Source organism: Centruroides vittatus, unplaced genomic scaffold, assembly GCF_030686945.1.
Source record: "Centruroides vittatus isolate TY-2023 unplaced genomic scaffold, ASM3068694v2 contig_976, whole genome shotgun sequence".
NCBI lineage: Eukaryota > Metazoa > Arthropoda > Arachnida > Scorpiones > Buthidae > Centruroides > Centruroides vittatus.
In genome coordinates, this window is record NW_027122649.1 from 980,011 (window position 1) to 992,980 (window position 12,970).

At 27.0% G+C, this 12,970-nt stretch overlaps 1 protein-coding gene across 8 annotated transcripts in view; it reads right to left on the reverse strand.

Moving 5' to 3' along the window:
* LOC136985744 (CUGBP Elav-like family member 4) overlaps positions 1-12,970 on the reverse strand; it is a 424,677-nt gene that overhangs the window by 105,253 nt on the left and 306,454 nt on the right. For all 8 annotated transcript variants that reach the window (XR_010882380.1, XR_010882378.1, XR_010882383.1 and 5 more), the window contains one exon: positions 7,578-7,657. Coding sequence is in view for 2 of the 8 variants with exons in the window: in XM_067283092.1 (XP_067139193.1) it covers positions 7,578-7,657 (80 nt within the window). In the remaining 6 variants the exon portion in view is untranslated. The remainder of the gene's footprint in view (positions 1-7,577; positions 7,658-12,970) is intronic.

The following is a 12,970-nucleotide window of genomic DNA, read 5'->3' on the forward strand; positions in this document are numbered from 1 at the left end:
TTTTATCACAAATATAATTTTTTAAGGAAAAAATCATTAAATTTATAAAGATTTTATTATTATAATTATACACTTTTAAAAGTCGGATGGACTTTTTAAAAATGATTTTTATCGTCATCTAAAAGAGAGAATGGAAAAATTAAACACTTCATAAAATATATCAAACGATTTAAAAACATTTTTAATAGTAATTACTTTAAATTATTACTTTTATGTTTGCTCCCCAGTGATAAATTTAAACGAGAGAAATTATATATATAAAGGGGAAATTATGATTAAAGAACTATAATTTTATACATCGTTAAACATTAATTATAATCTTTTCAAATCAGAGGATTTTTTTTAATTATTATGTTGTTTAAAAATTACTTTTTAACATCTGTTACGAGTCAATCCACAATAAATTTTTTTAATTATTATTTAATTTATTTTTCGAAAATTAATTTTGATATGAACAAACTTTAAACTAGAAAAAAAACATGAAATTCTTTGTAAATTTTTTTGCATCACGTTTAATTTATCACATTTAGATTACAAGGAATATATTTAACATTTTGCAATTAGTATAATGAAATGGCGAGTCGATTGGAATTTCATTAATTTGATGCCTTTCCTTAGAAAGTTTAGAAGCTTAAATGTACATATACATTTGCCTATATTTAGTAAGAGTGGAGTTTAACCAAATCTTATGTTGATAAATTGTTCTTCAATTGATAACAACAATACCCACCATTACACATGGACAAAAGGACTGTTCACTTCTTCATCTAAATGGCCTAAGGACTCTCTGTTTGGCAACGACAATGCGGAAGCTCATTTGCATGATTAATAACAGTGACTTATTCAAATGGAAGTTAAACAGTTACAAGGATTAAAAGTATAGCAACACGTACATCTCCGTTGGCTGTTTATAAACAACAATTTACAAGAGAAATTTTAGGGAAAACTAAACATTTACAACGGCTACCGACGGATTATAAAGAAAATTTTATTAACAAACATTAAACAGTTTGAATAAAAGCGGGTAAACCTAACAGGTGCAAAGTTAATTTTAACGATTATTTATTGTTAAATGAGGTTATTCATTTAGAACGAAAGAAAATTCTTTTAAAAGTTTTCTTAATTAACTCGGATGCATTGTGTAATTCATAAAACTGATCTTTAACACGAAACTTATGAGATCGGGTATTGCTTTTAGTAGTATATTACATTCGGGAGAATTCTAGATGGAAAATTTACATTCAAACTTTTCCTGTTAGTAATTCCTTATGATGCATCAAACTCATCAACTCGCAGCTTAATAATCTTGTTGACTATAACGGAAGCTCTAAGCTTCTCGGCGCGACAGAAATGTTGTGCGTGACGTCACGTCATAAGCAATAGGGATGGTGACAAGATGCGCTGGATCAACTTAGAACTGTTTACCATCTGTCTCGGATAATATCAACAGCAGTCGTCGTCGCAACAACCAAACGCCGTCTGCTTCGAGTTTTCTAAATTTACCAAGTGAATATCTTTATAAATAGTCTGATCCATTTACACAATGTGCAATCCCCAATGTTTTATTTATTCACTAATTAAACTCTTACCAAGTTTGCAGTCGCGCTTATAAAATTCCTACTTTATTCAACATTTATGAAGTAGACGAATGTATTTTTGAAATCTCTTCAAATTCGTAAAGTTTTATTAATTTTTTTCTTTTTTTGAAAAGAAGAAAGAGAAAAAAATTGTTTAAAAACTTCTTAAGTTTTCCAGGTTCTAAAATTATCATAAATGACAACATTACGAACTTAAAAACAGTATATCTTATGCGGATAATTAGATTTACCCGTCATAAAGAGTACTAGAAGATCATTTATTATCTCTCTTCTTTTTAATTTTCATACTTGCACAAGAGATCCGTATTTCAAAGAAAGTTGGTTAGATCCTTAAAGAAATCATTTCTATGCACTCCCCACGCATTAAATCTCTAAGAAGTTGGAATCTTGTAGGCGAACTCGACTGACATAATTGAAAATAATTATAACGAGTGAAGTACCTTGAGAATTTATGGGTCGAATGTGTAAATTTATGAATAACAATACAATAATGCACGATATCAATTATAATATATACAGGCTGGAGAATTTTTAACACGTTGTACATCGAATCATCAAATTTCAAAGGAGCAAGACTCCATTAAACTAAGTCTTAACGTTAAAGGGTACAACTAAGCCTGATTTACGTTATCTGGCGCAACGCTCGTAAATATAGGCACTTCCATTAGAATGAACACTCTTTTTGTCCTTAGTAGAGAAATGGAAGTGAGATTTACGTTTCCCATGTTAAAGTCTCACCCAACCCTCGGGTAAAGTAAAGTGCTTTGATTCGACAGGTGATCTTTTCCTTTTTTTTTTTCTTTTCTTTTTTCTTTCCTTCTTACTACCGTAGAAAACGAAAACAATGAGCAACTGTTGCCTTCTCATTGAACCAAAGCCTCAAAAAATTGCATATTTTTAACCTTGACTTGTTGGTTGATTTTATTTAATTAAAGAATGAGTTTAATATGATACCCAGTTCTCTTCATTTATTAATTTAAAATACTTTCTTCGTCATACAAATTCCAGAATGTATATTTATAGATAGTCGCAGATACAACAGAAAAATATATTATCGTGATATGGAAATGGCAATAAAATATCTTCTTATATGATAAAAGTCAGAAAAAGTATGCAAGAGTGTGGATCTAGAATGAAATATTCCATAGAAGACTAAAGGATAGTCCAGAATAAAATTTACTATAGAAAATTATAAAAATTTTCTATGAAATCTTCTATATAAAATTATAAAGTCTACCATAAAATATAGTCCTGAAGATAATAAATTCGGAATAAAATAAGATATATGCACTGGGATAACGTCTAGAAGAAAATATTCCGTAAAATCGTAATAATTTAAAATAAAATAAGTTACTTTATATTATATAAATTATTATAATCTTCTATAAAATACGAAGTCGAGATGCAATAAATCAACCAAAGTAGACCTGTTTGCACTCCTAAGAATTATAATATAATCATTATAGATTGATAATAATACGAATTAATATATTTTTGGCTATAGAAAGAAGATATTCAGAAGAAATTATTATTATTTTTTTTAAAGAAAGGTGATGAAAACGATTACAATCCCCAATTAAAAACAATATAAAAATCCAGGCAAATTACGAACAGAGAAGACATTAAAGTATAATTACTTCTAAATTTCATCAATTAAAAAATTATATTGTCGAATTTTATGCGATTTTTAAGTTTTATTTCTTTCCAGACTATTAACATTAATTCACACTCTCCTATATAATCATAAAAATTAACAGTTTTACATTAATTGGTTAAACATTACAAATTAGCTTAGTGCAAAGACAATTTTCACCTATTAGATGACATATAAAAATCCCACTTTTTTAACACTTAGAAACGCCTTTTATTATTTAAAAAAATCTATTTAATATGCAGAATTATTCATTTTTTATTGAGTAAAATAACAACAGAAGTTTGGTGTAAACTAAAGAGAAACTTGAAGCTGATTAATGTTTGAAAGTAGTAAGTTTAACAATTTTGTAGCTAATCAAAAATTGTATTCGCTAGACGAAACATCAAAAAATGTTGTTATTAATGCTCACTTTAACCGATAGTTAAAGTAAAAGTTGTTAACGGGTGGTTAACTTTGCAAAAATATCAGGTTATCAAATGTGCAGAGAAAAGCTGCCGTTAAGCAACTAAATGACCTAGCCTTTAACAAAAATTTTAATAGAATCTACTGTAATTTAGTTTATAAATAATTATTATAATTTTTATAAAATATATATTTCTCCCCCCCGTTTTTCTTTTCCTTCTCTTAATTTTAATTTTAACGCTTATCTGTACTGCAGAAAAATATTAAGTTAGAAAGTAATTATATATAAAAATAAAATATATATATATATATATATTTTTCAAGAATATTTAAATTGCATTCTGAGATTTAAAACTTTTCAGTTAATATAAACAATTATTAAATCTGTTTAAACAGAGTTTTATACAAGAATTTTTAAGAAGCTTAATTTAAATTTAAGATATAAATTTTCATTTAATATATATTTTAATAAAATATTTTAAGACATTTACACAGTAAAATAGGGGCATTATATATATATATTATATATATATCATTTAAACAGATTTAAAATGCTTAATATTTAAAATTTTTATTAATAAAATATTTTTAAAACTATCTTAATTAAATATTTGAAATTTTATAATTAACTTTTGATTAATTTTAAAATAAAGTTTTAACAATTTACAATTAAAATTATTAAATTTTTATCATTTAATAATCATTAAAAATAATATTTTTGAATATTTAATATAGTTTTAATTACGTTTGAATTATAGATTCCAAAATATTTGTATTAACATATAAAACTAATTATATTAAAATAAATTTTACGCATAAAAAATAGACATTTTTTTCCCTATTTACTTACAATCAAATGAAAGAATTATCAGTTAAATAGACAAATTGAAGAGACGAACATTTATTTTATATTTATTAATACCGAAATTATTAATAAGAAATGATAATTTCAATATTCAACATTAGTAAAAATAGAAAAAAAGTTTAATTAAATTTATTTAGAAAATTAGTGGTTGAAAGAATGAAATAAAAGAGGAAAAAGAGAAAAAAATATATATTCGAGATATCATTAATTACTGCAAATTTATCTCACGCGAGGCTAATATTCAGATTTACTTAATTTATCCACAATACGTACAAACTAACTATCCAAATTACTTTCTTTGGTTACAGCTATTCTTGTAATAACGATAAGCAATTACTGGAAAAAGTTGCTTCGGGACATCCAAGCAATAAAGTGTTTGAAGTAGCAAGCTATTTAATTGGTTAATGCAAGATATGGGCGAACATTTCTTTCAATTTTTCTCCACGTGTCTGATCAATTTTAATAATTATATCTTCAATTCTGCCTAATTATGGTATCTTACTTTACCTTGCCCGAAGAAGGATCTTCGATTATATTTAGGATAACATCGTTTACGAGATGAAAAACTCTACTAGATTTTCGATAAATCTTTCATCCCCCCTTTTACCAAACCCAATTATAGATTAACATAATGCTAGCATAATAACATAATAAAATATACAATTTTCTGTTTTACCGAATTCATAAAACTTAATATAACCGATAAAAGTTATATTTCTGTATGATTATTTTCCCTAGAAATCAATATATTTTATCGAGTTTTGATAATGCAATAAAGCTCTAACAAGCGACAAGGTGGATTCAGAAGAATTCAATAAAGGAACTTTCCTGGACATGACACATCGAATATATAAAAGTAGACTCAACATAAAAAATTTATATAAATGTGTATATGCATTTATATGTTATATAGGCTATGGAAATTTTTCTATTCACGTAAACAAAACCTCCGAATATATCTCATACTACAATATAATATTTTCAATTTCAAAATTCGAATGCATTTCAGCCATTATCCTAACAAATTATCTATTATAGAGACTTAGAAACTGAATTTTATAATTTAAAATATATTTAAGAGGAGTTTTAACGTACAATTTTACCAGGTTAAACTGCTTTAACATGGTATATGAAAGGAGGTTATCGATTTTAAATATTCCTTAATTCGCATATTATCTTGTTGCTTAATCTAATCTTTATAACGTTATTTGAAACAGTAATTGTATCGACGAATTTATTAAACTAGCAAAATTATCTTCCTAAACTTTTTCTTCTCGTAGATTTTTGCGTGTTAAATATATACTATACCTCCGCCTATTTATAAGTGCTGAAATGTAAAAAAAAAGTAAGAGAAAATCTTCTTTACTAGATGGATATTCCATTCAAACCCGATTATCAAAGAAAAACAAGCAAAGATATAATATAAAGAAACATCAAGTAAGATTAATGAATGGCAGATTTCCATATAGAGATTTTTTTTATGTTTGTTTCTTTAGAATTTTTTGATTTTAAAAATCGAAAACTCGATTAAATTATTTTAGCGCTAATTAAGGAGAACATTTTTGGAAAGAAGAGACTTTCATTTAAAAATACTTTGAAGTTGATATGGTGTAATTAAGAAAAAATCGAATGTTTTAGTGTACATAACGTCAACATTCCAGATTCATAAATATGCATTAGCTGCAAAGACGTTCTTGCCAAAAGGGAAAAAAGTATTACCAAAAGTTATTATTTTGTGATTCACCGAACGATCTCTTTTGTTGATAAGCTTTGAGGGATAATGTTATAAGAAACCAAACTTTCTCCTATCGGCAATTAGTTTAAATTCTATTGATATCCCAAAAGAACAGTCTTCATTCAAATTCCTCTTATCTTCGTCAATTTAACTATATCTATTCGGAATTGATCGACCTTTCTTTATAAAGTCTGGTTCCCAAGAGATGAAACTCATTCTTTTCTTGAAAACTCCTCCTTGATATTCCCAGCTCTTATTTTTTTTTTCTTCCTTTCTAAAACTTAATAAGCTTCTTTTTAGGTTTTTCGCACTTTTATCTGAAAATTTTAATTAATTATTTCATCTCTGGGGCTAAGAACAAACAAATTTCTTACTCCTTTGGGGAAATTCAATCGTTTACATATTTGGCCAGCTTTGCTAGTATCTTTGCCAGATTTTTACTTTTTCATTAACGGTTTTTGCTAAAATCATTTATTTTATGAGACTTGGCAATTGTGAATTTTTCTAGCAACATTCCAACTTTTCTAACTTGATTGAATTAAGGTGTAATTTTTTTTCTGCTTATTTTTATTATTATTTTTATCTCTTTCTTCCTTTTCTCATTTAAAATGCGTAAATAAATACTCAAAAAGAAAGAACAAAAAAAAACAATTATTACAATTTTATTCACTTAATTCTTTAAAACAACTTTAAATTACATTAATTAAAAATAATTTGAAGATATTTCGGCTAAATATTAATTAATTTTACCGTTTAGATTATTAATTTTTATACCTCAATCTACGAAAAAAAAAGAAAACATGATTAATATTTAATAATTTCTCATATTTTTGTACTTATTTATATAGGAGAATAAATAAAATATCCATGAATTATGGAACTAATCTCGGTAATATATATTTTTCTTACCGAAATTATCTTCCAATTCATAAAGTAATTTTATGGTTACGAGGCAAAAATAGTAGCTAATATCACAAATCATATATATTGCCAAATTAGTCACTTTAATAGCAACTTAGTTAGTGACTAATATCAGTCAGACGTCCTGTGGAACTTTGCACTCTCTATATCAGTAAAGAAAAATTACAGTACACAAAAGTTGAGGCAAAAAAAAAAAAAAAAAAAGAACTTTTTACGTCATAGTGCAACAGTCAATAGCAGACAGTTCGTCTCTTCAGGAAAGAGAACGGGAGACAGAGACTGGGGGAGATGGAAAGGAGTTCAATCTTGCAGAAAGGCTTGGACTTTTTTTTCTAGATTTTTTCCTTTTTTTTATTTTTTTATTTTTTTTGGTATCGACGAAATAGATAGATGGCTACTTACCGGCATCGTCTGACTTCCATGGAGGGCGCTGATGGCTGCCTGAGCTTCGGCGTGGCTGCTAAACTTGACGAATGCACAGCCTAAAAGATAGAGAGATACGAATTGGTTAATGTTGTTTATTTCGTTTTTACCATAGAATTTTTACTTAGTTCCGTTTTTGTGTGTTTGTGTGTGTGTGCGCGCGCGCGCGTGTTTTCCCTTACTTTCACTGTACATAAATTTTAGGAATTTTATTGCGCTGTTTTTAAAGCTGTATTTGAGAAAAGAATGCTTACTTCATATGTAAAATTTAATAATTTTTAACGTGTTTTTAATAAGTATTTAAAATGTTAAAGATCAGTGGCGTGTTACAGCTTCGAGGAACCAAGAAAAATTTGAATTAGGGGGTCGAGAACGTACATTTTTCTTCGGGAGAATTTTCTTATAAAAGATTGGTTTAGGGGGCACTTGACCTTTTTGCCCGTAGGATAATGCGCCGCTGTTTGAGATTAAAGATTTTTTACTAAATTTTCTTTTAAAATGTATTATTTTTAACTCAAAAACTAAACAATTTAACAACTAAAAAGAGGTTCTAGATAAGAATTCTGATGGATTTTTATCGATAAATAATCCAGGAATCTTGTAACGGTCGTTTATCAAGAAGAGTTGATGTAGAACATCATCAGAACAACAACAATGAATAACTGTCGAGTCTCTAAATGAAACTTCATTCCTGTAGAGTTACATTAATAAAAGTTGTTTATTTATACGTTATATTAATTGATTTACCTTTATCTCACGTAATATAATTCGGTGTGGCGATTAATATCCACTTTAATATTAAAATATAAGGGAAACATCGTACATAATTATAATAACGGTGATTTTTATGAATCGAATATTTTTATTAGATTGGAAAAATATTGATATGGTCGAATAAGTACATCTTTTGTAAGGATGATAAGCAATTGATTTTGACTCGGTTATTGTTAAAGAGGCGACAAAGATAATAAATAATCTTGTACTTAATTATGAAGAATTCGTGTCAAATAGAGCCTGTAAATGACAGCTAGTTTAGAAATTTTCACTTTTATCGAGAATGTTAGCAAGTTAAATTTGTCATCTCGGTGTTTAGCTTTCGGGCTTTTTAAACAGTAATTTTTGTTGTTAATTTAAGTGCGTACCAAGTTAATTATGTGACTTTTTGTAGAAAAATAACATAAACCGTAAATTGAGTTTCCAAAAATTGATTTTTTTAGCATTAATTTGATAATTACTTTTATACTAAATATCTATTACGATTATTTGGAAAAATTTCTTTTTTTTCTCATCCTACCTTTAATATTCAGACGGCTATTATAAATTAATTAGGCAGAGGATAACATCATTCATTACCCAAGAATAATCTTTCGTGCACTTAAAAATAAATTCATTTTATTAAAATATTCAATTATTCTAAAACGTAATCTTGGTATTAAATATATTTTTAAATAAATAATTTCTAATTATTTATGATATAAAATTTCAAAAATAAAGTCGATCTATGAGCTTATAAGATTAGAAATTTATTTTCTAAATAATTTTTTTTTTTAATTTATAAATAAATAAAAGAACGTGATTAATTTTTTTCCTCGCTAATAATAAATTGAGCGTTATTATACATCATTAATATATTTTTTTTTAAATTGAAAATATAAAATGACATTTTTCTACTTATAAATCCTCTAGATATTGCTTTTTTCATCCTGTTTATGTCTTAGTAGCTGACACTAAATAAGTTATATTTTTAGAAAGTGCCAAAACGAAAGGAAAAGAAAAAAATACAAATGGGGGAGGTGACAGGCGACAATAAGATAATACTAAAGTTGTAGGGAAGATATGAGGGAGTGTAGAAACAATCTGTGAGCGTCCCCAAGCTCCCATCCAACGTAATGGACAGGGTAAGAGTTTGGTGGGCTTTCATATAACCTGCTGAATTAGCGAATACCGTTTCCGAAATCCAATTCCCATCGCGACCATCAAATCAGCAATAATAGCAGCAACATTGGACCGAGATCAGGAGTGGGGTGGAGGAGTAGAGGATGTTTGCCACAGCAAAATTTCTATCATTGTTACTCTAGCAAGAGTATCGACGGTATTAAGTTAAATTCGAGATATTGAGTGATAAGTTTAACTCCACAGTTTATAAGATCGAATTATCAAAATATGAAACTATTGAATGATATTTGTGAAGTGGACCGTTTCATATCATTATTGGGTATTTGATGGTTGAAAGATTTCAAGGAAGAAAAGGCGATTAGTACCAAGTGGATTATCAGCCGAATTGAAGATTAGCATTGATATGTTTTGAAAAGCTTATTATATATGTTTTCCCTTAAGTAAAAATTATTTTTTTTAACTTTTTTTTTTATTTGCTTATTTTTAGTAAACTGCTTCAAAAACGAATCGCTGGAAGCGAATAATGATAACGCATGAAAGCATTATCGTTACTCGCTTCCTAGAAATGATTGTAGCATTTCTTTTCATCTTAAAAACTATGTTAAGTCTACCTTTAATCTTTCAAGCAAGATAATTTTAATAATTTATATATTAATGCATTGAATTAGTATGTGTGCGTAGTCTATGTGTAGATTTCACAGTAACATTTTACGTGTAACCTTTAATAATATGTTTAAATATTACTTGTGTATTAAATAAAAACATAGTTCGAACTTAAAATTACAGTTTACAGTATAAATTATCGTAATCTAAACGTTTTATCTGTTAGAATTAAGTAAAACATGTGGCATGATTCTTATGCACGCTACTTCTCACATGTTCAAACTCTTTATAAATCTTCTGTATTTTTCAATGGATAATTTATAATCTAGCAAGCTTGTAAATGACTGAACTAAATATATTTTAGCAGCACGCACTAAGATTATAGATTATACGCTTTTTAAGTATATATAAAATAAACACAATAACTAAATCAAAAACTATTATTACGTATTTGAGCTCAGAATATTAAACAGCAATACAGCTTATAAATACAAATAATTAAATATAAACTGTAGATCACAATATTTGATATATATAAATATATACCGTACATTATTTATTTTAAATTAAATTATAGTTATTTAAAATGAATGAAACTATCTGCATAATATGATAATATCAGAAATTTAAATATTAGTAAACATACAATTTGATACTCGAATTTGTTAACTAATTATTTATCTAATTAAATTTAAACGTGTATACAAGAAACAATTATTTTGGTTATAGACTATCTGAAATAAGGAATATAACGTTAAATGAATCTACAGCTCTTGGCTATTCAATAAATGAAACTATGAATATATATATGTGTGTCTATATAATAATTAAGATTGAATATTTCGAGGCCAAATTCACTGACTATTATTAGAAAATTAATCTCAGAGATGGATATATCTAATTTCCTTTCATCAAAATTCCAGTAATATTAATAAAAATACGAGTATATTCTTACTATTTTTATAAGATTTATCTCATTATCGCGCATTATTTTGGATTAAGTATCACATTTTTAATTAATTAAAACTAATTAGAAACTCACTTCATTAATTTTCTTTAAAAATATAACAATCCCGAAGATTTAATATTCAGAAATGAATAAATTTCCCTAAAATCTTATTCATAATCAACTTATTAATACTCGAAAAGTTATTAAATTCTCTCGAAAGATTTAAACGACTTAGCAATTCTGATAAATATATATTAATTGCGATTTTATTAAATACGCTTAACTGTAAAAACAGTAATAAACTTTAATTAAATCTTTATACTTTGTACTGTACATATATATATATGTATTTTTTTCTGAAGGAAATGTAAGAAAATTGAAGAAGAAAATGGTATTTTTAGAAATTGGTCTAGATGTAATATTATTTTTTCGATAATCGAAAGCCATTTGTTGATTTTTTGACAAACAAGATAATCACCATTCGGAGTGGTAGTGGCATCGTTGACTAGAATGCCAGAAGAGTTTAATGGAAACGATATTCGTTGTGTTTACTTTGGGGTGCAGAGTTAGGATAATACGGTACAAATGTATTAAAGCCAAAAATGCCACAAAGAGGAGGAAAAAGTTCGATTTTTCCAAACGATGAAAAGAGAAAAGCCAATAAGCCGATAAGAGACGTTGAAACGACGACGTTTCTTCAGTAATCGGATAAGACTGTAACTGTTCGTTTTTCGTATGGCAAAACGATGGTTGTTCCATTAGCCACCTTCCAACAACTACGCTGTCGACATTAAGAATGGTGAGATGTCAAAATTGCATGACTATCTTCTGGCCTCACCGGTATCTTATATTTACCAGTTCACGTTATGCATTAAGAAATCGTTCCATCGACCGTTTTCTTGTATTATGCGCTTTCCTATGGATTACAATCGTATATAAAACAGCGGATTCTCCTATTTCCCAAAATATCAGCTTATGGTATGTTTATTTCTTTTATATACAATGACAAAATGATCAAACAATTCCGGAAAATTGGAATTCTTGGCAATTTCAATGTTATAGAGAAGATTAATCTGATTGTATGGATGCTTCCGTGGATAAATATGGTACTTTATCATATCGAAATTGGACAATCTGAAAGTATTTGAATTTCGCTACCGCCTCGAAACTATTTTTATATTCTACTCGTTGAATATAAGAATTTTTTTTCTATTTTATTCTTCCAGGGAAATTGCAAAATCGGCATTTGTTTTAAAATTAAATTTTCATAAAGATGAGAGGGGGGAAAACATATATATATATTAATATATTTCATTTTGTAAAATATTAACCAAATGCTATCAGCTCTTAATCCATTTGATTCTCGAATTTTTCGATGAAAATCTAATGGAACGTTTTTTAAAAGCTAATGGAATATCTAAAAAGTTCTTTTGAATAGCATTTTTATATCTGAATTTTGAATGAAAAGAAAAAAAATGCGAGGCTTTAAAACTTTATTAATATTTTGTCGTGTAATTACGGCATGGAATAAATGTAGCAGAATAAAACTAGCATTTTTCTGATAAGGGAAAAAAATAATCTAACATATATTTTAGATATATTCGTCCCTAAGGGAACAATCTGTACAAATATTAAATTTTATTTTATTCACATTAAAAACTTAAATAACTTAAATAATTTTTCAACATTAACTGAGTAAAAAATGTTTATTTTTTTCATTAATTATTTTCGAGATCCGTACTTATTTAATACGTTAAAATAAGCTTTTTCGTATTAAGTAAGTTGTTTTTAACATTTTGTGTCTATTATTAGAAAAGGGGCCCTGTAAAAGCTTCTTTACTGTTTAGCACAAGAACCTTTCTAAGAAAATCGCTTTAGAAGGGGTTTTCTTATAACGAAAATAACCAAATAGTATAAATTAAGC